Below are 26968 nucleotides of genomic sequence, written 5' to 3' on the forward strand. Positions count from 1 at the left end.
AGTGATTTAGGGGAGCACAAAGAAAGTTTCTGGGTGCTGGCAGCATTTATTTCTTGCCTGGATGGTAGCTATATGGGCGTGTTTTTGTGATAAACCACATAACTTTGCAACTGATTTCTAGACTTTCCTATGTTTTATTTCGTAAGAAAAAAAAGATACAGGTAAAAAAAAAAAAAGGGCTAAAAAAGGATGACTATTATGTGCTCTAATTTTAGAAACAATAGTATTTGGTGAAAAAAACTCTGAAAAGAAAATCACCTCAATATAGTAGCTTCAGCTATACTCATGGTACAACAGACATCATCTGAAATAATCATCTGTATTTCTGGCTAAAATCCTCAAGCTTGCTCTGTGACTAATTGCAGCTACCCCTATTTTGTAGGTATGGGTGAAAGTAAAAAGAAAATTAAATCTTGAAAAAAAAATTGTGTTAATATTAGTAAGCAGCTATAATTCTTACTAATCTACTGGCTAATCAGATTCACCTGGCTTCTCCCTGGTCTGTGGGATTATACCACTTTTATCCTTGATAGGAAGCAAGTGAATCAGTTCCTTCTCCGGTGCAGTTTGCAGAGTTCTTGGTATTTTTTCATATTTTTCTATAATACGCTCATGCTTTCGTTTCCTGACATGAACAGGTTCACTGCAGGGAAAAAAGAAAATTCCAGCTTTAATGTACAAATGGAACCTAGAGACCAGTAGAGAAATACAGAAAATACACTACTAGCCAAACCTCCAAGAGGTATACAGATATTAGCACCTAGACCAGGCACACAGCAGGCACTCAAATAGAAAATGAATAAATGAATTGTATAGTACTGTATTGTATAGCATAGTACTATTGTATAGTATAGTACCATACCACAAAGACTCAAACTATGACTGGATCTAATTTTTTCCTTCAGATGCAAATGAGTGGGTTACAGCAGATTCTTTTTGAAGACTATTCCACAGAGCCAAGGGTGGTATCGTGCTATTTTACTTTCCCAAAAACCTTCAGACCATAACATGGACTTAGAAGAGTTAGAAAGATCTAAGTTTAAATTTCAGATCCACTGCTTATGATTGCAGGAAGCATCAGTTTCCTCTGTAAATGGGAATAATACCTACCTAACAGGGCAACAAGGATTAAGAACTCAGGACTGTTCTGCCAATTCCCCAAACACAGAGCTGCATTCTTCCCCAGTGCACTCTACTTCACTATCCAGACTAAAAAGAAATAAAGATATACACTAAATAAGGCCAGTTTGTTTTATTCATGAACGTCCTTAATTTAGGAAATAAACCAAGTCACAAGGTTTACTCTTTGCAAATACTGTGTTCTGAGCTGAACATCTTGTACTAAACACCTACGTAAAATCCAGAACCAAGTTTTTAACACTAAAAGGACATGAATGATTATAATCTAAATGAAGTATTACCTAGAAGAAAGATCTCTTGTTAGAAAAGATGCTCTTTGTCCTAAGTCTCTCATTAACTGTAAGTCATCTTCATCCAACATATCTAAAGGAAGGGCTTCCTCTTCTTCCTCCTCTTCCCTCTCAATCCTTTTACCTGTTCCAATACAACAAAATCAGAAACAACTATTAGAAGCACAGAACTCTGTGTTTTTGTGCCAACAAGAGGAAAAGTTTAGGCTTTTCTAGTACCTTTGCCCAGTGTCTCTAAATGGAAGCACTAATGACACAGTGGGCAGGACAGTTCTTTGTTTTACAGTCCTGAGCTAGGCAAAATCCTAGCATCTCCAATCCCTGAAATCTAAATGCCAGGAGCCTTCCCAGGTCACTGTAATAACCAAAAGTTAAAATGCCTCCACACATTCTGCAATGTCTTTCAGAGCATGGGAGAACCAGTGATTTAGCCGGTTCCCTCCTTCTGATTCCCAATGACTTTCATTTCCATTCCACTTCAGTCACCCCCTCCACAGGCCACATCCCACATCTTCTTGCTTTCTCCTGCCTTATTCTGTCATTGAAGCCCTCTCCCCCTTACCCTTCAAATTCTCTAATCTGTTAACTTCTTTATATCAGCATTTTAAGATGGGTGAAGTCATGGTCCAGTGGGCAATTTGTCAATTTTACTTCGTTACATAGATTATGTGGATCATACAGATAAAACTGTCTGTCTTAACACCTGTATAGTATTTCACCATAGGTAAACAACATCTACGTCATTTAACAATTCCCTGTGGGAGAACATTTTATTTTCAATTTTTGATCATGGGGGCATTTTTATTTCTTTGTTTGCTGTTACTAATAATGTTGCAATGAGCATGCTTGGAAATACATTCTTGGCAATTTTTTTCAAATATAATCATAGGTTGATTCCTAACAGGAAGACTACTGGTCAAAGGAAAATCCACTTATTTTCTTAAAATCTTATTCTGTGATAGTGAATATGAGTTTATAAATATATACTTTTCTCCTTTTTATTCAAATGGTATAAGCATCTCATACATGTGGTGATAGCCTATAATTACAATTAAGTGAAAACATCAATACACATTACTTTTCACCTTGTTTTTCAACATTAACTATTTTGTAGAGTATTTGATGTTGGACATAAAGACCTTCCTTCTTTCTTGAAACACTCTTCTTCTGATTTCTAAGACACTATACAGTTCTGGTTTTCTTCCTAATTCTCTGGCTCCTCCTCAAATCCCATTACATATTCCTCCACCCATTTCTTTCTTTTTTTTAATGTTCATTTATTCTTGAGAGAGAGAGATGGAGTGTGAGCAGGGGAGGGGCAAAGAGAGAGGGAGACACACAATCTGAAGCAGGCTCCAGGCTCCGAGCTGTCAGCACAGAGCCCGACAGGAGGCTCCAACTCCCGAACCATGACATCATGACCTGAGCAGATGCGTAACCAACTGAGCCATCCAGGCACCCCTCCCCTCCACCCATTTCTTAAATGCTGGGGTTCCTTAAAATTCTTTCTTGGTTTTCTTGTTCTCAGTCTCCACAGTCTTCGCAGTCTTCAATTACCATCTATATGCAGATAATTGCCAAAGCTATTCTCTCTAGCCCAGATTTCACATGAACCTTATACTCTTATACCCAACTGCCTGACAGACTTCATTTAGATGCTCAACATGTAAAAATGAGTATTTTGCTTTTTATATGTAATTATTAACACATTTTTAAAATTCTACTGAAATTTAGATAGAAGAGATCCTAAAAAGCATCTAACTCAACCATTGCTTTTTTTTTTTTTTTTTTTTTTTAAACAGATGAAGTACCTGGAGATTAAGTGACTAACTTAGGCCACTTTCCTAGTAACAAAATTAAGAAAACCCAAGGGGCACCTGGCTGGCTCAGTCAGGGAAGCATGTGACTCTTGATTTTGGGGTTTTGAGTTCAAGCCCTACGTTGGGTATAGAGATTACTTAAAAATAAAATCTTTAAAAAAAAAAGAGAGAGAGAGAAACCCAAGTTTCCTGACTTCCAGCCCAATGACCTTTTATACATCACAATAATATGTAGCCAAAAGATCAAACTAAATAGGTCAGGATTAAGAGAATGAGATGTAGATGTACATGGGAAGACTGACTAGTCAGATACACTCAAATATGAATACCCTGAAAGTACCAGTAACATTGTAGAACAACTGGTCTGACTCAAAATGGCCATGTTCCTTACCTGTTTTGAGTACTTGAAGTTCTTGGATAATTTTACAAAAGAATAACCCTGTCAGTTACAGCTCAATTTCACTCCAAGTTTCCAAATGAAAAGAAAGTCAGAAGTTTAGAAAACTAAGTGAACTTTGGCAACACTGTGAAGAATGCTCCAGAGAAAGCTATGTTCTTACCTTAGCTAACTGCCAGTGAATGGGAAAGTGGCAGCACTGGCATGCTCCCCAACATTTATTTACACAGCTAATCTGCTTGTTTTCCCAAGTCTTCTTGATCTCCTTTCTAGACAAACTAAAAGCAGAGACTATCTCCTTCTCACAATGAATACTATATTGAAACGTTTTCTCAAATGGACTGATAAAGCATATAGGACCACTATACTTACCTACTCTTAGGAAGATCTGAAAACAACAGCGGTTACTAGAAAGCAATGTTGTTTCATGAAAAACATTTTATTTATTTATTTTTTCTTTTAATGTTCATTTATTATTGAAACACAGAGAGAGACAGAGAGTGAGCAGGGGAGGGGTAGACAAAAGGGGAGACACGGAATCCGAAGCAGGCTCCAGGCTCTGAGCTGTCAGCACAGAGCCCGACGCGGGGCTTGAACCTACAAACTGCGAGATCATGACCTGAGCCGTAGTCGGTCGCCTAACCAACTGAGCCACCCAGGTGCCTCTATGAAGAACATTTTAGAAAAAATCAATAGTGGGGTGCCTGAATGGTTCGGTCAGTTGAGCATCCGACTTTGGCTCAGGTCAAGATCTCACAGCTAGTAGGTTTGGGCCCCCAACCAGCTCTGTGCTGACAGCTCAGAGCCTGGAACCTGCTTCAGACTGTCTCCGCTCTCTGCCTCTTCCCCGTTTGTGCTCTCTTTCTCTCTCTCCCAAAATATATAACCAATATTAAACAAAATTTTTTTAATTAAAAAAAAAAAAAGAAAAACTCAATGGAAACTACAGTACATGAATGCTTTCACAATTACCTGGTTGTTTTTCCCTTGGGTCTTCCAGTGGAATCGGTTTCTTAGACACAGCATCTTTTACAGCTTGCCTTAGTTTCCTCTGTTCTTTTCGGTACTTCTTGAGAGTGCTTTGTTGTTTAAATTGCTTATTTTTTAGCTTGTTTTCAAGTTTCACTTTACTAGTTTTCAGCAACTTCCGAAAGCTTGGGATCTGCTTTTTATTTCTTCTCTAGAAAACAGTAACAGGAGTACTGCACACCCAGAAATTTAAATTGCATACTCACAGCAAAATGTTATCTTTAAAATAAGTGACATTCATAGATCGGTTTACTCTTTGCAAAGTTCTCCAACATATGTATCCCCTTCAAAAGCCTAGTTAAGGAGTGATTGATGTTACCTTCAAATTACTGATTAAGAAGCTAAGGCTGAGATTATATGACTTGTCAAAGACCCCTAAACTAAAAAGGAAAAAACAGAATTCGGGTCTTTGGATTCCAACATTTGCTGGTAACCCCTCATTCAGAAATCCAAATCTCAGCCCTCATTTTCTCTAAAACCGGGGCAAATCACTTACTTTCCTAACTCCTTACCCTTTAGGACAAAAAATGGGACTCATGTCGAGTCCCATAACACACATTATAAGCTCACTGAGAGCAGAACCCTGTTTCTCAACCGTAAAATAAGGGATTCGAAAGATAGTCTCGAAGAACCCTTTAATGTCCGACACCCTACAGAAACAAGGCTCCGTGCCTGTCTCATCGCGGCCCCCTGAAGCCAACCACGCGCACAGTGGGCAATGAAGGAAGCACCAGATCTAAGAGCCGGGACAGCACACAGAACCAGAAGGGAGCCCCGAATCTAGGCCACCGCCCCCAACAGAAGAACAAAAACCCGCGCCAAAACTACATCACGCAGAGATTGTCAGCCAAAAGGGCCCTAAACCGCGGAGACCTGGCTTCTCAGGACACTCACCGCCTTCATCCTTAAATATGAAGGGAGTTCCGGCCCTGCAGTTTCACCGGGAATAAAGGTAATCCACAAAACCCGAGAAGGTAACACACGTGCCCAAACCCGGAGACTGCGCAAGGCGGAAGCTACCGCTGGCTCCTCCCCATCCTCCGCCTCCGGAAATGGGGGCGGGACTTCCGCACCCAGCTTCAGCCGTGCGCCCTCTCGCGGCGCCGGGTAGGTGGCGCGCCGGCGAGAGCGCACGTGAACGCGTAGTGTCCCTGAGCGACGCCCCGGCAGAAGGCGGGTGGCCCCGGGGGAACTTCGCAAGGTCTGTGATTCTTATCCTCTCGTCCGATTTCCTTTACGGTCTTGGAGGAGTCGGGCTCCACCCTTCAGAACGAAAGGGCTTGATTTTTATTAATCACCTTACTGCACTTTGTGCCACCATCACGTAGCTTCTGTCATAGATACTTGTGTAATTGGTTTTCCTCCGTCAAGGCTTGGGCGCCGAAAAAGCCTTACTCCTTTTGGGTAATGCCTGTCCCTCAACGGGCCCTCTGGGCGTATTTGTGGAATGGCGAATGACGTCTCGTGACCTTACGGAACTCAAAAGTCTCGAATTCTTGATATTTTATCTTCAAATATTTCTTGCCTTCATTTCATCCCTTGCCTGATAAAGAGGTATATCGGTGAGACTCTGCATTTCCATATTTTACAACTCTTACCTTTGCGTAAATTTTACTGTCTGCTTTTGAATTCCAACAGTCATTAATTCTAACAGGAAGATTTATGTATTGCAAGAATATGTTTTTCAGAATGTTTGTCTCTCAAAGGCTTTTTTCCCCCCTGAATAAATTAAAGAATTCCACTTCAGTCTATTTTTTCAAGGAATAAAGTATGAGCGACATCTCAACAAAGTCCGGGCCCCGCAGTCCGAAGGCAGGTGGGAAAATCGAGGAGAGGCTCAGAAGTCTGAGCTCCCTGTTGAATGGTGGTGCTAAAGAGCCAGAAGAACCTGCCAATTTCTGGATCTCACTAAAGAGACCAAGAATCCCATTCTATCTGGAATTCTTCTTTCCCTCCCTTACAAGTTCACCAGTTTTCCCTGTTGTGCTCTCTCCTTCCCCACACACACTCAGAAACAGCAGAGCCTGTCCCACTGGAGTATTACTTCATCGAGCAAATTGAAAACATTAGCCTGTGCTCTTCCCAAGTGCCTGAATTCCTTCCCAAACATAGCAATTTGTCTTCTGATCACTCCCATCCTTCCAGCTTTCCACCAGTCTCTCCAAAAGTGAGGCATCCCCATTTAGGTACAAAACCAGCTTCTTCCAACTTTATCAGACTCCTGTATCACTAATTATCCCTTCTTTCTCGGTTCCCCCTCTACTAGATTCTTCCCCTCAACCTATTAACATATTCAAATCTCTGCCATATTTTTTTCCTAATGACTTATCTCTTTTTTATTTATATATATATTTTTAGAGAGTTAGAGTGCACAAGTGGGGGAGAGGGAGAGAGAAAATTTCAAGCAGGCTCCCCACCTACCGCAGAGCCTGATGTGGGGCTCGTATGATCCTGGGATCGTGACCTGAGCCGAAATCAAGAGTTAGACGCTCAACTGACTGAGCCACCTGGGTGCCCCAGACTATCTCCTTTTAATTTAATTACAGTTTCACTTTCCTCCTTCCCTGCTTGTCCTTACTTCCAAAAATCTGGTATTCTGATGTCTCCACTTCCTCCTTTGTTATTACAGCCCAAGTCTGTGCTAGCTTTTTTAGGAATTAAATCACATGCTTGACCCATTTTAAGTTTATAATCAACTTGAATCCCTAGATCATTTTTAAGCAATTGTTGCCAAGCTAAATCCCTCCCATCTGGAATTTGAGCAATCTGTTATTTTTACACAAACTTGAAAATGGAAGTTTACATGATTCCTACTAGTTTAATCTTAATGGTTTCTCAATTCTGTCATCTTCAGGTTTGTGTCATTTACCATTAGCTCAATCCACTGCTGGACTCAATTTGGGTTCTAGATCCTCTTGGATCTTGCAGAGATTTACTGGACACTTGGGCTAAGGGAGGTCACTGGGCTACCTCAAACTAGTTTTACAGGGATTGTACTCAGATTCCTGTGAGCCCTTTTGAGCAGTCTGTAAAGAACCCATCTGGGTCTGCCCATAACATTCCACTGAAACTGCTCTCCTTAGGGTCACCAAGAACCTCCAAATTGTTTTTCTTTTTTAAGTGTGCAATAAACCATATCACTTCTTTTTACTTTTCTTAACCTTTTAAAAAAAATTTTTTTTTGATGTTTATTTTTGAGAGAGCACAAGCAGGGAAGGGGCAGAGAGAGAGGGAGACACAGAATCTGAAGCAGGCTCCAGACTGAGCTCTCGGCACAGAGCCCGACAGGAGGCTTAAACTCACAAGCTGTGAGATCATGACCTGACCGGAAGTCTGACGCTTAACCGACTGAGCCACCCAGGTGCCCCTTAACCGTTTTTAGCACTGCCTTTGATGCTACATATTTCTCCTTCCTCACACCACAATGTGTCAGTGGTCTTTGCTCCTCTACCAGCCTCTTCCTCAGGTTCTCGTCCCACCTCCATTCCTTCTTCCTCATGCCTCTTCAATGTAAGTGATTCTCGGGGTTCTGCTCTTGGTCCACTTTTCTACTTCTCATTCTACTTGCTTTTTCAATGTGATCTCATCCATCTACATATTGCAAAAAGATTTCCAAACCATTTGTCCAGTCCATACCTCTCCTTCCAAGCTTCAGTGTTATAGCTACCTCCTTATGGACATCTCCACATAGTAACCATAGAGCTTCAAATCACCATGTTCAAAACCAAACCACTTTTTTTTAACTTGTGCCTATGCCATCCAATATTCCCTATTTCATTCATTTACCCACAGCTAGAATCCCAATATTCCAGAGATCATGGGACACAAGCCAGGGCTTTCTTAGCCATTTTCTATAAACAGACTGATTTGAAAAATGTCACTAAATGGACATGGAACAATAAGGCTTCTGGTGTTCTTAGATAATTCATCTAAGATGTAACAAGAGACCTTGAAGAAACTAAAAGCACATACTAGGCTCAAAGTAGATGTGTCATATTTCCTTATGAGAAATTACTAATTGGTGACATTATAAAAAATGTATATCTCCAAAATTCAGGCATCAGGAATTTGAAAATATATATGTCATGGCCTCTACCTTCATCAATGTCAAAATGTAGTTGAGAAAAATATTTGTGTAGTTGAGAAAGATAGTTATGCATGACCAAATAAAGATTAATAGAAGAGATTGTGTAGATGGTAAAAGAGAACAGAAAGCTTGGGAAGAAATGACAGAACAATGTGTACTTAAATGGACCCTTGTAGAAAGGACAAAGTTCAGATAGATGGGGTAATATTTTCTAAGCAAGGTCACATGGGCAATGCAAACAATTCATATTGTCGTCTATCAGGAAATTATGTTAAAATAGTTAATAACCCTAATTCCAATTAATGATTAATTATGCAGTTAAAATTGTTAAAAGACAAAATAATACCAAAAAATAAAATACGAAATAGCAGATGTCGTTGGTATCCCACCAACATCCTCTCAGCACTTATTACACATATGCAGGAAAAAAGTCCTCTAAAAGTACTTGCAACTTTTCATCTGAAGACTTTCACGACCCCCGCAAAGCAAGCCAGAAGTGCTAAGGAATACCCCTGAGAGCAGCCTTCAACCAGTGACAAATTGAAGTTGAAGGATAAATATAACAATCGTGATAGGCTAAAAAATGTCCTCCAAAGATATTAGGCCCTAATCCCTGAAACCTGTGAATATTACCTTATATGGCCAAAGGTGTAATTAAGGATCTTGAGATGGGTAGATTATCCTGCACTATACAAGTAGGCCCTAAATGGAATCACATGTGTCTGTATATGATCGGAGGAGGGAGATTTCACACAGGCAAAAGAGGAAGAGGCAGTGTGACTACAGGGGTTATAGTGATGTAGCCACAAGTCAAGAAATGCCCCAGCCACCAGAAAGGGGACAGATTCTCCCCTAGCTCCTCTAGAGAGAGTGCAGCCTGCTGACAGCTTGATTCCAGTGATAATGGTATCTGACCTATAGACTTGTGGGAGAGTGAATTTCTATGAATGCTTGGCTGGCTCAGTCAGTAGAACATGGAACTCTTGATCTCAGGATTGTGAGTTTGGGCCCCACGTTGGGTAGAGATACCTTAAAAACAAAATCTTTAAAATAAATTTCTGTTGTTTTCAACCACCAAAGTTGTGACAGTTTGTCATAACAGCCATCGAAAACTGGTGTTATAAATAACACCAATATTTATACTAATCAATATGTCAATGTCCTCATTCCTCAGAGGTAGGATGATTCTGAGGCATCTTCCACATTGCCTCCCAGAGATCCACAAAAGGAATGAGCTCCACTTGCAAAGCTAACCTACTCATCAGCCCACTCTTTCACTGTCCTCTTCCCAGTCTCACTTCCCCATCCCTCTATCAATGGTTACTAGACTCTTCTTTAAAATAAACCACTTGATGGGGTGCCTATGTGGCTTAGTTGGTTAAGCATCCAACTCTTGTTCTCAGGGTGGTGAATTCAAGCGCCGCGTTGGGCTCCACACTGAGCACGGAGCCTACTTAGAAACAACAACACTTGCACTCAAATCCTTGTGTATAAGTTTCTTGGGGCTGCCACAACAAAGTACCACAAGTTGTATGACATAACAGAAATCTATTCTCTCACAGTTCTAGAGGCTGAAAGTTAGAAATAAAGGTGTTGGCACAGTCTGATCCTTCTTAGGGCACTGAGGGAGAATCTATTCCATGCTTCTGATTACAGCTAGAAGTCCTAGAAATTCTTCAGCTTGTGGGTGAAAACTCCAGTCTCTGCTTCTATCCTCCCATAGCATTCTCCCTATGTCTATGTCTTCACACGGCCATCTTCCCCTCATATTGGATTAAGGGATCACTCTAATGACCTCATCTGTATTTGACTACATCTGCAAAGCCCCTGGAAATTTCCAAATAAGGTCACATCCATAGCTACCAGGGATTAGGATTTTATCATCTTTTTGGGAGGCACACAATTCAACCTATAAGACCTTGACTCAGGGTCAAATGTTGGGACTCCAACCTAAGACAGTTATCACTTATTAAGCACTTTTTATATTTCCCTAAGTATAAGTTATTTCATTTTATCTTCCATAATCTTAAGAGATAAGTATTAGCTCCATTTTAAAGTTTATGAATGTGAGAATTAGATATAGTATAGTAAAATCTGCATTTCACCCGATGGGAAATGTAGTAAGATAATAGTCATACCAGTGGGAGTGCTTTTTAGGCAAAAGGGATCAAATGCCTTAAACTGTTTTTCTAATCTGCTATATTATAGAACAGGAAAAAATTAAAGAGGATTTTCCTAGGGTTTTGATGTATGTTATTTTCTATTTAAGATTTTTGTTGATAAACTTCTAAGACGTAACGTAACATTTCCTCTTTCTTGTATTAGTTGTTCAGAGCCATTATTTACTGCTTTCCAAAATCTCCAGGGAAGGGGAAGTAGATTCCATGCACAAAGTCATGTACAGTTTCTGATAGTGCCTTTGGCAGCAGCAATTCCTCACTCCCCTCCCTGTACCAGACTCTGCTAGGAGCTCTCTATGAAAGAATGTTCTGTAAAACAAAGACACATTGTCTTTAGACCTCTAGTCTAAAGCTGCTGGGAAGTATAACTGAGCAGGGAAAAGACTATAGAAGTGAAACTCACATCTGAGGTAACTTGTATATCATCTCACACCTCCAAGAATGTGCTCTTGCTTATTCTAATGTTTTCTATTACACCTATCACCAAAGCTCAAGTCCTCTGTCTGGTTATGAGTTTAGAAATAGTTCATTCATGGGCTTACCACATACACAAAAGACCTGTTTAGGTGGCATGTTTCTGATTGCTCTACTTCATTTTCCAAGTTGATGCTGCTGATTATAAATAAAATGCACTTGGGTGAACAAATGGATACAGAAGTGAAATAAGTGGGTATCTATGAATAGAATGATGAGGTCTTAGATGATCTAAAATGTCTCCTCCTACAGCTGTCACTCCGGAAAGAAGATAACGATTTGCCTCTAAGGAATCTCTTTCTTGGGTTCATTAGGGGCAAAAGGGACTTTTTAATATTCTATTTAGGACCTTTTAACGCCCAGAAAAAAAGGAAATTGGTGACTTCTGGAGGTAGCAAAAATGGGAAGTGAAGGAGAGGAAGGATGTAAGTAGAAGGGACAGGCTCCAAAATAGCTATATTTTAAACATAATGTAAGGATGTATGTATACATCCTTAAGATGTGTATATAATAGAATTATAGTTTTAGTGGGCATATGAGTTACCTATTTCTGTTTAATAAATTACCCTAGAACATGGCAACTCAAAACAATAAACATTTATTATTTCACACAGTTTCTGTGGGTTTGGAATTTACGAGTGCTTAGCAGGATGGTTCTGGTTCTGGAAATTGCAGCCTAGATTTTGGTTAAGGCTGCACTTATCTGAAAACATTACTTAAGCTCCAGGATTAACTTCTAACATGGCTCACATGGCTCTTGGCAAAAGGCCTCAGCCCCTTACTGACTGTTGGTAGGAAGCTTCAGTTTCTCACTATGTGAATATCTCCTTAGGGATGCTTGAGTATCTTCATGACATAGTAGCTGACTTCCCCTAGAACAAGTTATCCAAGAGAACAGGGGGAAAGCTCTAATGTCTTTTAAGATCTAGTCTTACGGTGGTGTTCAAAGCTGACTACATATTTAAGTCATGCGGGAGGTTCTGGAAACTGACAATACCCCATCACACACAGATAAACTCAAATCTCTGAGGGTGATTCCTAACCATTGGTGTTTTTTACTCTTTTTAAGCTACCCAGGTGATATAATTCAGCCAGGTTGAGAATCCTGCATAGGGCACTGACTCAAATATAGCTGCACATTGGAATCACTTGGGGCAGGAATTGAAAACGCTGATTCTTGGGGCACCTGGGTGGCTCAGTTGGTTAAGCGACTGACTTCAGCTCAGGTCATGATCTCACTGTTCATGGGTTCAAGCCCCACATATGACTCTGCTGTCAGTGCAGAGCCTGCTTCAGATTCTCTCTCTCTTTCTCTCTGCCCTCACCCCCCCCCCTATGTTCTCTCTCTCAAAAATAAATAAACATCAAAAAAAACTTTTTAAAAAGAAAACACTGATTCTTTGGTCCTTTCACAGGCTGAATTGTGCCCCCCCCCCCATTCATATATTGAAATCCTATCCCTAGTACCACAGAGTGTGACTGTACTTAGAGATGGGTTCTTTAAAGAGGTCAAATGAGGTCATAGGGTAGACCCTAATCCTTTTAAGAATAGGGGTCCTTATAAGAAGAGGAGATTAGGGTACAGGTTCAGAGATAAGACCATGTGAAGGAACCAAGAGGAAAAAAACCACTCTACAAACCAAGAAGAGAGGCCTCAGAAGAAACCAACCCTGCAGACACCTTGATCTATAACTTCTAGCCTCCAGAATCATGAGAAAATACATTATAGAGGATAAATAAATAATCATGAGCCACCTAGCCTCTGATACTTTGTTATGACAGCCTTAGCAAACTAATACAGGGCCCATCCCCAGAATTCTGATTTCATAGGCCTGGATATAGCCAGGGATCAGGGTATTTTAAATGCTCGTCAGGTGATTTTAACGTGTGTCAGGGTTAAGAACCCCTGCTTTAGGGTGAAGTCTGACTTCACCTCTTAAAAAAAAAAAAAACTCTAATCTTGGAAGGCATCACCTCTACTACTCAATTTGTTAGAAGTCACTTAATTCAGACCACACTCAATGATAGGGGAATCAGGGTTCACTTTTTAAAGGGGGACATATCAAATAATTTGTGGACACATTTAAAAATCATCAGTGTTGGGTTCAATGAACATTAATTGATTAATTTATTAGGGCCTGAAATTAACTAATTTATTAGGACCTGAGTGGGCACTGGAATTCAAACACAAATTATTGTCCTGTCACTCAGGACTAAAGAAATTGGAATTTTTGTATAGGTAAGCAAGAGGCAATTTTAGGACATGGGACATTACGGGACTATGATTTTTTGAAACTAAATGTTCATGAAGGTGAGATATAAATCATGGATACTATGACGTCTGATTTTCTCCTAAGCAGAGGAGAAAGGTTACTTTGTAACCATGTGATTGCCCATTCTTAAAACTGATCTGAACTGAGAAGTACAGAGATGGTAACTTATTCCATCTTGTAACCCTTGACACCTGGGTCATTATTTTTTATCTATAAATAATCAATAAATTTTTACTGGTTTATTGAATTAAGCTTAATTGATGAAGAAAAATCCTAAGTGTAGACTCATGTACCTCATTTGATTGTTGTAAACTTTGATTACCATGGTTTTTCTGGTGTTTTTTGTTACCTTTTTTTTTTTTTTTTTTAACATGGTCAACTCCTTTCTAGAATTTAGAGCAATCACAGAGGCACAAACTCTTTGACACCCATGACCTATACTCTGCCAGTTGAATTGTTGCATTTGGTTTAAACAGTTTGTGTGTGTGTGTGTGTGTGTGTGTGTGTGTGTGTGTGCGTGTGTAATATTTTTAATTGATTTTTGAATGCCTTCAAGTGGGGCACACACTCGGTATTCATTCTCTAGTTCCCCACTACTTCTGTTGTCTAATATCCGTCAGCCATATTGGTCCCTAAAGGCTTCAGCATGAGACCCATGCATCTAGATTTAAAATTTCAGGATTATAGGGGCACCTGGGTGGCTCAGTCGGTTAAGCGTTAGACTTCAGCTCACGTAGTGATCTCATGGTTCATGAGTTTGAGCCCCACATTGGGCTCTGTGCTGAGAGCTCAGAGTCTGGAACCTGCTTTGGATTCTGTGTCTTGTCTCTGTCTGCCCCTCCTCTGCTTATGTTCCATCTCTCTCAAAAATAAACAAACATTAAAAAATTAAAAATAAATAAAATTTCAGTACATAATATTATTTTGGCCTATTCTTACTTTCCATCCCAAGGGTGAACTCTTTCCAGTAGATCACTTTTGGTTTTAGGTCAAAAGTACTGTTTTGCTGGCCATGGCTTTTTGTGTGAATCAGTATCCCATGTAAGTTCTGCTAAACACTTGCTTTCTCTCTCTTCTTTCCCTTCTCTTCTAGTGAGTGTTCATGGTGAATATTCTCATTTCCTACATCATTCAATCCTCACATCCTCAATGATACATAGAAAAAAGCACAAACATGGAGGGCAGGCAGACTTTGTTTTTACTAATTTTTAAAACAGAGATAACAGTGCCTACCTGTGAGTGAGCTAATGTATGTATATATAGCACTTGGCCTGGAAAAGGTGTGGTAAGCTTAAAAAAACACTCCCTCCTTCTTAATGGCAAATACTTTCAAAACCTTCTGTGAAGCTTCTTGCACAGTCCTTCCACTTTGACTGTCTTTTGCTATCTTTATTCTTCTCAGTTCATTCATTTATCCTTTTATTAATTCACTTATCCTACAAATATTAATTGGCCACTTGCTCTATACCAGCCACTGTGTCAGGGACTGAGAAAAAAGAAAATCATACCATCCCTGCCCTAGTTGAGCTTATGGTCTACTAGCAGAAAGCAGACGTTATAGAATCATACTAATTGATGTAAAATTTTCAAATTCTGTAATTTTAGTTGTAATTGGTGCCAAAGTGTTAAGTATTATGACCCATCATAATAGTGGGATGTGGTCTTGTCAAGAAGTCATTGAAAGGTTTTCCTGACAGCATGATGACTGAACTGAGATCTGAAGGAAATAGGAGGTAATTCTGGTGGGTGTGTGGGCAGGGGGAGAATGGGGAATGATTATAGTTTCTAGCAGATGGAACAGCATGTGCAAAGCACTGTGATCAAAGGAAGCCCAGGCTTATTACTGGTCAGAGTTTCCTGTTTGCTGGCTTTCTCCCTCTCTCTTTCTTCCTTTCTTCTTTTCTTTCTCCTTTCAGCAATTCCTTTCTTTTCTCTTCCATAGGCAACTACTTTAATGCATTTAACATAGATTTTAAAAATGTATTTGTGTCCTTGTAAAAAGATACATTTCTGTTTTGTGTATAGGTATTTTTGATTTATATAAATGACATTGTGTTATCTCATTTCCTTTTTCACTTGACACTATGGAGTTTTTTTGTTTTTGGTGTGTTTATTTAATGTTTATTTTTGAGAAACAGAGAGACAGAGTGTGAGTGGCGGAGGATCAGAAAGAAGAGGGGAGACACAGAATCCAAAGCAGGCTCCAGGCTCTGAGCTGTCAGCACAGAGCCCAACATGGGGCTCAAATTCATGAATCACGAGATCATGACCTGAGCTGAAGTTGGACATTTAATCAAATGAGCCACGTAGCCGCCTCTGTGTTTGTGTTTTTTAAGAAGGCTCCAGGCCCAGTGCAGAGCCCAATGCAGGGCTCAAACTCACAACCCCAAAATCCAGACCTGAGCTGAGATCAAGAATCAACCACATAACTGATTGAGTCACCCAAGCGCTATGTTTTTATATCCATCCAGATTGCTCTATGTATCTAATCTCTTGCTGCAAATTGTTGCATAGTTCTCCTTTATGGCTCATCTTCCACTTATTATATATTTACTCCCACTGGATTGTCTCCAACTCCTTTCCACCTCAAACAACAACACCCACACACTTAAATGAGCATCCTCTAACATGTCCTCTTAGGGATCTGAGAGAAAACTCATTTGAAGGGTATAACCAGGAATGGAATTGCTGGGTCATAGGTTATGCATGCACTTGATATGACTAAGTCATGCAGACTAGGTCTCTAGAATAGCTGCAGTTATCAGAGGTTTTCTGTTCTATGGTTACTTTATCCCTACTGCTCTCCAATGGAGCATCCTAGATTCCTCAATTCTTTTTTCTCTTCTACCTCTTTCATCCTTCACATAACCATTGTGAGCAAGCCACCAGGGTTCTATTCTCCCCCAATAGCCTAGACCCAGACTAGTTGACCACATTCCCTTCAGGAATTCACAACACTGTTATATACTAAAGATCATCATCATCTTCTAAAGGAGATTTCTGTTGTCTTTTCCTAAACATTTAAAGTACTGTAAATTATCTTTCAGCTCATAATTTGTACAATTCTCCATGGTCCCCTTTCAATTCACAAATATTTTTTAGGATTATCTATCACTAAGATGGACTGGAAACAGGTTGGACCAAAGAAAATTTTGACTTAGTCTCAGAAAAAAGGAATGTAAGTGGCTAAGTAACATGGGGGGGAGGGGGGGCAATGGACAACTGGTTCAGCTTTATTACCAGTCAAAGGAAAGTAATTTAAAATAGTTAAGAATGGTTTAAAAATAACAAAAATTTAGGCGCACCTGGGTGGCTCAGTCCATTAAGCATCTGACTCTTGGTTTCAGCCCAGGTCATGTTCTCACAGTTTGCAAGTTCGAGCTCTATGTCGAGCTCTGCACTTATGGTGTGGAGCCTGCTTGGGATTCTCTGTCTCCCTCTCTCTCTCTCTTTCCCTCCCCCACCTCTCTCTCTCTCCATCTCTAAGTAAATAAATAAACATTTTTAAATTATTATTTTATTTTATTTATTTTTATATTCTTATTTATTTACTTTACATCCAAGTTAGTTAGCTTATAATGCAACAATGATTTCAGGGGTAGATTCCTTAATGCCCCTTACCCATTTAGCCCATCCCCTCTCCCACAGTTAATAAATAAACATTAAAACAATAACTAAATTTTTTTCTATATTCTTTTCTATTATAAAATGGCTTCCTATTATACTTTTTGTAATCAAAATAAAGACATCACTAGGAAAAAATAAAAGGAAATATTTAACCTATCCCAGGTCTGGCCCCAAACATTTCTCTTTCTTTCTTTCTTTCTTTCTTTCTTTCTTTCTTTCTTTCTTTTTTTCTTTATTTTTTTTAATGTTCATTTTTGAGAGACAGAGAGAGAGAGCAAGAGTAGGTCTTGAGCTCACATGAACTCACAAACCCACAAGATCATGACCTGAGCCGAAGTCAGTTGCTTAACTGACTGAGCCACCCATGTGCCCTGGCCCCAAACATTTCTGAAAAAACTAAGAGTTGACAAGCTTTAATCCTTCTTCCGACAAATTTATGTATAAACTCTCATTTGATTATAGCGGTAGCTACTATTTGTAGAACCTTTCATTGTTTTGCAAGTCTGTCAATAGCTTTTTTTTTTTAGAGAAAGGGAGGGAGAGGGAGAGGGAACAAGGGAGAAACAGAGGGAGAGGGAAAGGAGAGAATCCTAAGCAAGCCCCACACTCAGCATGGAACCCAATGCAGGGCTCGATCCCATACCCCTGAGATCATGACCCAAGCTGAAATCAAGAGTCAGATGCTTAACCTACTGAGCCACCCAGGCAACCCTAAATAACTTTGGGAAATATAGGCTTATAGATGCTTTTTCCTCCAGATGTAGCTGAATGCAGTATAAAAAATATTTGAAACTCTTGTTTCATTACAACTCATAGCTATGACATGTATATGGAAATAATTTCAGGAGGTTACCATTTAATCAATTTTTTAAATATCATAAAAATGAAAAGTATAAAAATTTTTAAAAACCTCCACTCTTCTTTTTTCACGTCTATCCTTTGTGACCTTTATCAAGCTAGATATGCAGTTTTATACATCACTATAATTATGGTATGTAATTGTGTATCTCTACCTTTTATTTAATATTACATTGTAAAATTCCTCCATATTCATTTTTATCATTTTAAATATCTTCAGAGTCCACTGATATACTGGATATTCCTATACTTCCTATATTACTGGCAACTTCGGTAATCTCTAATTTTGAACTATTAAATACTTTGTTATAAGCATCTCTGTACAGCTTTTACTTTATTCTTTTGAATAATTTCCTTACAACAGATTCCCAGGAATAGGATTACAGTACATCTTAATATGTGGCATCAGTTTGCTTCTCCAAAGGATCAGTGTGCATTTCTAAAGCACTTCATCTGTCTCTTGGTTTGTGGCTGTCCCTTTGTGGCTTACCAAACAGCAGCTGCTTTGTGATTTTACTGTCACTTATTTCCCACACATATCTCACCCTGCTGAGTTAATCTGTAATACACATCCTTTCAATACTTGCTATCTAGCTATAATCCACAATTTTAGACCTAATCACCCCCTCTTACCAGCTGAGGCTTTACCAGGCATGCATGGAATTTAAACCATTTGTGGATGTTGAAGATGATTTCAGTAGCAATCCAAGTCACAAAGTCCCACAGAAGGTTGCTCTTTCTCATTGCTTTACAGAACTTTCTTTTTGATTTGGATATCAAATTTATTCTGGGTCTTGTGAACCAATTTTCACATGGACATATCGACCACATTTTTGTTTAATAACTTCATCATCAATCCTCATAAGTTCATCAAAGCTTTAAGATTAGTGTATAGTGAGGACAATTTATGGGTATTTTAGGTTTCACTAGTGCCTACTTATATGAAACAACTCATCTTTAGATTAAGCTTTTATCCATGAAGATGAAATTGCATGCATTCAAGAGTGTAAATAGGAATCAGCTTCAGGCAGTTTCTGAACTATGACTTTGAGGATTATGGATATGATTAATCTATTGAGTTGCGAATTTCCTGTGGTCTAGATATGAATTTTGATAGCAGTTTTATTCATTCATTTATTTATGTATTCCTTTAATAAATGTTTATTGAACAGCTACTGTGTCCTTGGCATGGTGCTAGATATTATTGCTAAGAAGGTGAATAAAACAGACATATTACCCCGCCTCATAGAGCTTGCAGTGTAGTGTGTGTGTGTGTGTGTGTGTGTGTGTGTACAAATGCCAGTCCAAAATGCTATATAAAATTAGAACTGTGACAGTGGCTATGAAGAAGAAAAGTGCTTTGAAAGCATATAACTAGAGTCTATGGTCAACTAGAGGGGAGGTCGGAGAAGGCTTCTCTGAGGAGGTAACATTAAAACTGGGGCGCCTGGGTGGCTCAATTGAGCACCTGATTCTTGATTTTGGCTCACATCATAGGATCGAGCCCTGAGTCAGGCTGTGTGCTGGATGTGAAGCCTACTTGGGATTCTCTCTCTCTCTCCCTCTGCTGCTCTCCCCTCCTCCCACTCTCTCTCTCAAAAAAAAAAAAAAAAAAAAAAAAAAAAAAGTTTAAAACTGAGTCCTGAAGAAAAGGTAAGAGTTAGCCAGATCAACACGGTGGGAAAGAGCCCACTAGGCATGGAGATCAACATACATGAAGACAAAGAAAAGGGCAATGTGTCTGAAACGTGAGGAGTTAGGAGAAGAGAAATGAGAAATGAGGCAGAAGAGACAGATAAAAGTCAGTATAACAAAAATCGCGGATCATCATGTAGAACATCCTAGATATACAGGCTTGCAGAAGGAATTTTGTAGTAGCCAGGATGAAAAGAAGATCAATATGACTGGAGTTCAGGAAGTTTGGGAGAGAAGAGGGAAAGGAGGCTAGATAAGTACATGACTGTAAAGAGCTTTGTGGGTCATGAGAAAAATATTTTGTCTTTAACCTTAAGAAAATAGGAAGCCATTACATTTAGATTAAGGAAGAAGAACGCTCCCCAAGTATACTTAGAAAAAAACAGCCAAAAATGTAGAAGAAAAAAATGGAGACAATACAATAATGAAAACTGAGGGAAAAGTGCTTCTTTTAAAATGTTGAAAGATTAATAGGATGATGACTAAAAAAGCAGGGCAGTGGCATGACAGATTTGTGTTCATAAGAAAGTACTTTGGCTGAAGTCATGGAGAATTATTTGGATGTGCCCCCAAATGAATGTGAGGAGACCAGTTGAAGGTTAAATTTGTCACCCAGGAAAAGATGATGGCAGTTTAGTCTGGGTGGGTGGATATAGTGTGACATGAATAAATTTAAAAGATACTTAGATTAGATCCTCAGACTTTATTCATTTTATATCTGAAAGTATGTAAAGATCTTTTTAGTTATCCAATTTCAGAGGATCTAATGTAAAGCATGATGACTATAGTTGATAACGGTGTATATTCAAAAATTTTTTTTAATGTTTATTTATTTTCAAGAGACAGAGCTGTCCGCACAGAGCCCCAGACCCCAACGTGGGCCTCGAACTCATGAGCTGTGAGATCATGACCTGAGCCAAAGTTGGATGCTCAACCAACTGAACCACCTGGGCACCCCACAGTGTATTATATTTTTAAAAAGAAAAAGAAAAAAGAAATATGGAAAAAATAAGACATGTAGGAAGTAAAAATGTTTAGTAACTACTTTGTGTATTCCTAAGGCTATAAAACTTACCAAAACTTAAGTAGCTTAAAACAATGGAAATTTATCCTGTCACAATTCTGGAGACCAGAAATGTGAAATCAAGGTGTTTCTTCTGGAGGCTCTGAGGGAGAATTCATTTCATGCTTCCCTCCTCACTTACAGTAGCTGTCAGCAATTCTTTGTGTTCCTTGGCTTATAGACATGTCACTCCAATCTCGGCCTCCATCTTCACATGGCCTTCTCTGTGTCTCTGTGTGTCTTCTTTTTTTCTGTCTTTTTAAAGGGCACCCGTCACACCTACTTATGTCTAATCCATGAGAGGGAGTATGTCTAATCCAGGATGATCTCCTGTCAAGAGCCTTACCTTAATAACATTTGTAAAGATCCTTTGCTAAATAGTCACATTCACAGGTACTAGGGGTTAGGACCTGTACATATTTTTGGGAGGATACAATTCAACCCACTACACTTGGCTAAGGGGATAAGGAAGGGGGGAGCATCAAGGATGACTCTTGGGTATTAGGTTTGTGCAACTAGATGTACAGTACTGTTATTGAGTAAAATATAGACTGTTATAATAAGAACAGATTTGGAGGAGGCAATTATGAGTTTAGACTTGTACATATTAGGTTTTAGGTGGCTTTGAGGCCACCAAGCAGAAATGTTGTGTAGACAGCTGGTATATAGGATCTGGAAAGACCGAGTGGATGGTGGTGATATATATTAAGATGGAGAATAATGGAAGAACACTAGGAGAGGCTCATTTTAGTCATGTTATGTTTATGATGGCTAGAAATATCTAGGGGCACCTGGGTGGCTCAGTCAGTTAAGGGTTCAACTTTGGCCCAGATCATGATCTCACAGTTCATGGGTTCGAGCCCCAGGTCAGGCTCTGGGCTGATGGCTCAGAGCCTGGAGTCTGCTTTGGATTCTGTGTCTCCCTCTCTCTCTGCCCCTCCCCCACTCATGCTATGTCTCTCTCTGACTCTCAAAAATAAAGAAATATAATAATAAAAAAAATTTTTTTTAAATATAAATGCTGTTGAAAGATCAAGCAAGATGGTGACTTGCTTGGATGAAGCTTGCTTCATCCTTGCTTATTGGATGAAGGACAGGAAAGCCATGAATGAGAGTCAAGAATTGTGTACTGAAGTTAGAACAGAGTAAATGGAAGGTGAGGAAGGAGACAGTGTTAAAATTTTTTTTTTTGGAAATAACCTTAAACTTAAACAAAAAGTTGCAAACATAATAATAGTACAAAGAATATTCATATATATTTCCCAGATTTGCCTACTATTAACATTTTATCCCATTGATGATGTCTGTGTCTGTATATGCATCCAAATTTACATTTGAGAGTAAATTATATATATCATGACCCTTTATCCTAAATACTCCACTGCATATTTCTTTTTTTTTTAATTTTTAAAGTTTATTTCTTTTTAATGTCTTTTTTAATGTTTATTTATTTAAAAAAATTTTGTTGAGGGGCGCCTGGGTGGCGCAGTCGGTTAAGCGTCCGACTTCAGCCAGGTCACGATCTCGCGGTCCGGGAGTTCGAGCCCCGCCTCAGGCTCTGGGCTGATGGCTCGGAGCCTGGAACCTGTTTCTGATTCTGTGTCTCCCTCTCTCTCTGTCCCTCCCCCATTCATGCTCTGTCTCTCTCTGTCCCAAAAATAAATAAAAAACGTTGAAAAAAAAATTAAAAAAAAATTTTTTTTGAGAGAGAGAGAGAGAGAGAACATACTCATGCACAAATGGGGAGGGTTAGAGAGCAAGGGAGAGAGAGAATCCCCAGCAGGCCTCCACATTGTTAGTGTGGAACCTGATGGGGGGGTTGGAATTAATGAACCAGGAGATCACGACCTGAGCCGAAACTGGGAGTTGGATGCTTAACTGACTGAGCTACCCAGGCACCCTTAATGTTTATTTATTTTTGAGTGAGAGAGAGAGAGTGCAAGCTTGATCCAGGGAGGGGCAGAGAGAGAGAGGGAGATAGAGGATCTGAAGCAAGCTTTTCGTTGTCAGTGCAGAGCCCAACTTGGGGCTTGATCTCACAAGCTTGTGAGATCATGACCTGAACTGAAGTTGGACACTTAACTGACTGAGCCACCCAGGTGCCCCTCCACTGTATATTTCTTAAGAATAGAAATATTTTATTGCAGAACCAAGATAGTAATTATAAATTGTAAGTATCAATTATAGTTGTAACTATCAATATTTACATTGACACCTTTATTTAACCCACTGTGCACATGACAATTGTGTTGGTTGATCTAAAAATGTCTTTCGTTGACTGTTTTCCTTTTCTCTACCTAGTACAAAATCAAGTTTAGGGACAGGTGTTACATGTAATTGTCAAATTGTTTTAATTTCTTTCATCTCTGACATGTCCACAGCTTTTCAATGGAGGGCTTGATCCCACCACACTGGGATCATGACCTGAGCCGAAATCATGAGTCAGAGACTCAACCGACAGAGCTGGCCAAGGGCCCCCACCCCCATCATTTCATTTTTAAATAGAATTTTCTTCATTTTGAATTTGTCTCATGATTTTGTGTCTCATGATTGAGCTTATACATTCTCAGCCACATTGTGTCCTTTTCAGGGTATCACATCTAAGTGTGCAAAATGTATAAACATCTTTTTTAAAGAAGCTTGTTTACCCAGGGGAACAGAGAGATAAGGTTGTAGCTATAAGCCAGTATTTCTCAACCTTAGCTGTAAATTAGAAGTATTTGAATAGCAGTGTAAAGGCTCCTCCTCCAGAGATACTGCCTTAATTCATCTTGGGTGGTGCCCAGACATCAGCATTTTTAAAACTTCCTAAATGTTGCTAACATGCAGCTAAGTTTGAAAAACACTGCTCCAAGAGTATGTGGGTGGTGATGGTGGTAATTTAACATGATAGAAGTTAAAGCATGTTTGAAAACTTTTTGGAAATCCAGTACACAAGAAAAAGATTGAGGATTGAAGAACTGTATGAGGAGTTTTGAGACCTTTTGTTTGAGGCCTTCGTACTTGAGTACAATTGTAGCAAAATAATATTATGGGATAATAGGACCATATTAACTGTTCAATAATGAAGGGAGGATCATAGAGGTAGAATATGACAAATTGTATTTTGAGAACTTCTGTGAAAGATTTTCTTAGAAAATATAAGAATCTAATTATACTCATAGTTTTTCATATTTTAACGGTTAATTAATATTTTACAGCAGAGTTTAAGAATACCCTTTTTCATGATAATAGTTTCACCTGATTTATAGGAATGTACCAGGAATGTACCATAAATTTTATTTATGCCTACAGATGTAATAATATAGTATCAAAAGTTTTTAATGTCAAGGTGCTGACAGCCAGGCTGCTGGCTGGCTTAGTTGGAAGAGCATGTGACTGTTAATCTCTGGGTCGTGAGTTCAAGCCCTATATAGGGTGTAGAGATTATTTAAATAAGTAAAACTTTAAAAATTTGTAAGATGGCATAAGATATTACTTATCAGATAAGACAGAAACTTTTACCATTCAAAGTGGAAAACATAATCACTAACCACTAACAAGAATGACTAATGTAATTTATTATGGAATACATATTATTATAGACAAAATTACAAAATATAAATGTGTTTAAATTTTGAGGTCTTTATTGGGAAAACAGTAGGGTTCTATGGGCTAGCTATTATGATTCATAAAACTTTTGCTGCTATTGACCAAGGGAGAGGAACGAGATGTACTAAATAAACCATTTAGAAAAATTGGAGTTTAAAATACTATAATTTCATAATTTCATAGAGGGAGAAATAGAGAATAGCCAGAAAGGAGTAAGTTAACAAGTGAGTTAGGAAAGCTTTGAAAAGTTAGAAAGTTAGGAAAATAAGAAAAAGAAAAAAGTTGAAACAAGATTGTGATTAGACTCTCTCAGCTAACCTCACTTTATCATCATATATGTCCTTATGTCTAGGTATCTCCTATATTAACTTAAATTTCTTTTATTGAGGTGAAAATTTACGTAAAATAAAGCTATTTAAAAATGTGCAGTTCAGGGACGCCTGGGTGGCTCAGTCAGTTGAGTATCAGGTCATGATCTTCAGCTCAGGTCATGATCTCCTGGTTTGTGTGTTCAAGCCCTGCATGCATTGGGCTTTGTGCTGATAGCTCAGAGCCTGGAGCCTGCTTCAGATTCTGTGTCTCCCTCTCTCTCTGTTCCTCCTCTGCTCACACTCTCTCAAAAAATAAATAAACATTAAAAATAAAAAAAAATGTTCAACTCAGTGCTATGTAGAACATTTGCAGTGTCATGCAACCACTACCTGTTTCTAGTTACAAAACATCTTCATCACCCTATATCCATTAGGTAGTCTGTCCCTATTCCTTTCCTCCCCCTCCACTCCCCAGTCATTGTCAATCACCAATCTGTTTTCTTTCTCTATGGATTTACCTATTCTGGATAGTTCATACAAATGAAATTATACAATATGGATCTTTTGTGTCTGGTTTCTTCAACTTAGCATAAAGTTTTTGAGATTTCATCTATTTTGTATCATGTATCCATACTTCATTTCTTTTTATGGCCAAATAATAGTCCCTCGTGTAAATATCACATTTTGTTTATTCATTCCTCTGTTGATGGACATTTGGGCTATTTCTGTCTTTTAGTTTTTATGAATCGTGCTGCTATGAATATCTATGTATAAGTGTTGCATGAAAATCTATTTTCACTTCTTTTGGGGTATATATCTAGGAATGGAATTACTGGGTCATATGGTAATTCAATGTTTAACTTTATGGGGGAACCACCAAACATTTTCCATACCAGCCATATCATTTACATTTCTACTAGCAAAGTTTGAGGATTCTACTTTTTCCACATCCTCTACAACAATTACATTCTACTTTTTTGAATATAGCCATTCTAGTCTGTTTGAGTGCTGTGCCATTGTGGGTTTTTTTTTTTTTAAGAGTTTATTTATTTTGAGAGAGACATAGAGAGTAACCAGGGAGGGGCAGAGAGAGGGGGGGACAGAGGATCTGAAGCAGGTTCCTCCATGACAGCAGTGACCCCAATGCGGGTCTCGAACCCGTGAACTGTGAAATGATGACTCTCATTATCTGATGCTCAACCAGCTGAGCCACCTAGGCACCCCTTAATAATTTTTAAAGTCATTGTGCTTTTGAATTTTTTTTTAATGTTTATTTATTTTTGAGAGAGACAGAGACAGAATGTGAGTGGGTTAGGGGCAGAGAGGGAGACACAGAATCCAAAGCAGGCTCCAGGCTATGAGCTGTCAGCACAGAGCCCGATGCAGGGTTCGAACCCATGCGCTGTGAGCTCATGACCTGAGCCGAAGTCGGATGTTCAACGGACTGAGCCACCCAGGTGCCCCAAGTCATTGTGGTTTTGATTTACATTTCCCTATTGACTAATGATATTGAGCATTACTTCATATGCATATTAATAGCTATTAGCATATCTTCTTTGGAGAAATGTCTGTTCAAGTCCTTTACCCACTTTTATTTTTACTCAAAAAAAATATTTATTTTGAGAGAGAGAGAGTGCATAGGGAAGAGGCAGAGAGAGAGAGGGAGAGAGAGAATACCAAGCAGGCTCCATGCTGTCAGTGCAGAGCCTGGGTCGGGGCTTGATCCCAGTAACTGTGAGGTCATGACCTGAGCCAAAATCAAGAATCTGAGGCTTAACCAACTGAGCCACCAAGGTGCTCCCTTTTACCCTCTTTTAAATTGGGTTGTCTCATTGAGTTGTAGGAGTTCTTTATATATTCTGGACACTAGATTTTTATCAGATATATGATTTACAAATATTTTCTCTTTCTGTATTAATTTTTCCAACTGTGTCCTAGAAGTAAGTTCTTCTGAAAGATCTTGACAATAAATACATTACTAACTATGCCTTTGCCACTTAGTCCTTCCTTAAGGCCTTCAAATATACTCATTATAAAAGACACCTGATGTTTCTTAAACTGGTTGCTGGGTACAAAGGTGTCCATTTTATTTACGTATTTTACTACTACTCATATATAGGTTATACTCTCTCT

General features: G+C 38.9%; 1 protein-coding gene across 1 annotated transcript in view; it reads right to left on the reverse strand.

Annotated features, from left to right (window-relative positions):
- NOC3L (NOC3 like DNA replication regulator) overlaps nt 1–5695 on the reverse strand; it is a 29767-nt gene extending 24072 nt beyond the window's left edge. Inside the window, exons 1-4 of the mRNA XM_043597019.1 lie at nt 5571–5695; nt 4620–4827; nt 1422–1554; nt 486–643 (exon numbers count right to left, since the gene is read on the reverse strand). Of these exons, the coding sequence (XP_043452954.1) occupies nt 486–643; nt 1422–1554; nt 4620–4827; nt 5571–5579 (508 nt within the window). The 5' untranslated portion in view covers nt 5580–5695. The remainder of the gene's footprint in view (nt 1–485; nt 644–1421; nt 1555–4619; nt 4828–5570) is intronic.
- Between the last annotated feature and the right edge of the window lie 21273 nt (nt 5696–26968).

The sequence above is a fragment of the Prionailurus bengalensis genome, chromosome D2 (assembly GCF_016509475.1).
Source record: "Prionailurus bengalensis isolate Pbe53 chromosome D2, Fcat_Pben_1.1_paternal_pri, whole genome shotgun sequence".
Lineage (NCBI taxonomy): Eukaryota > Metazoa > Chordata > Mammalia > Carnivora > Felidae > Prionailurus > Prionailurus bengalensis.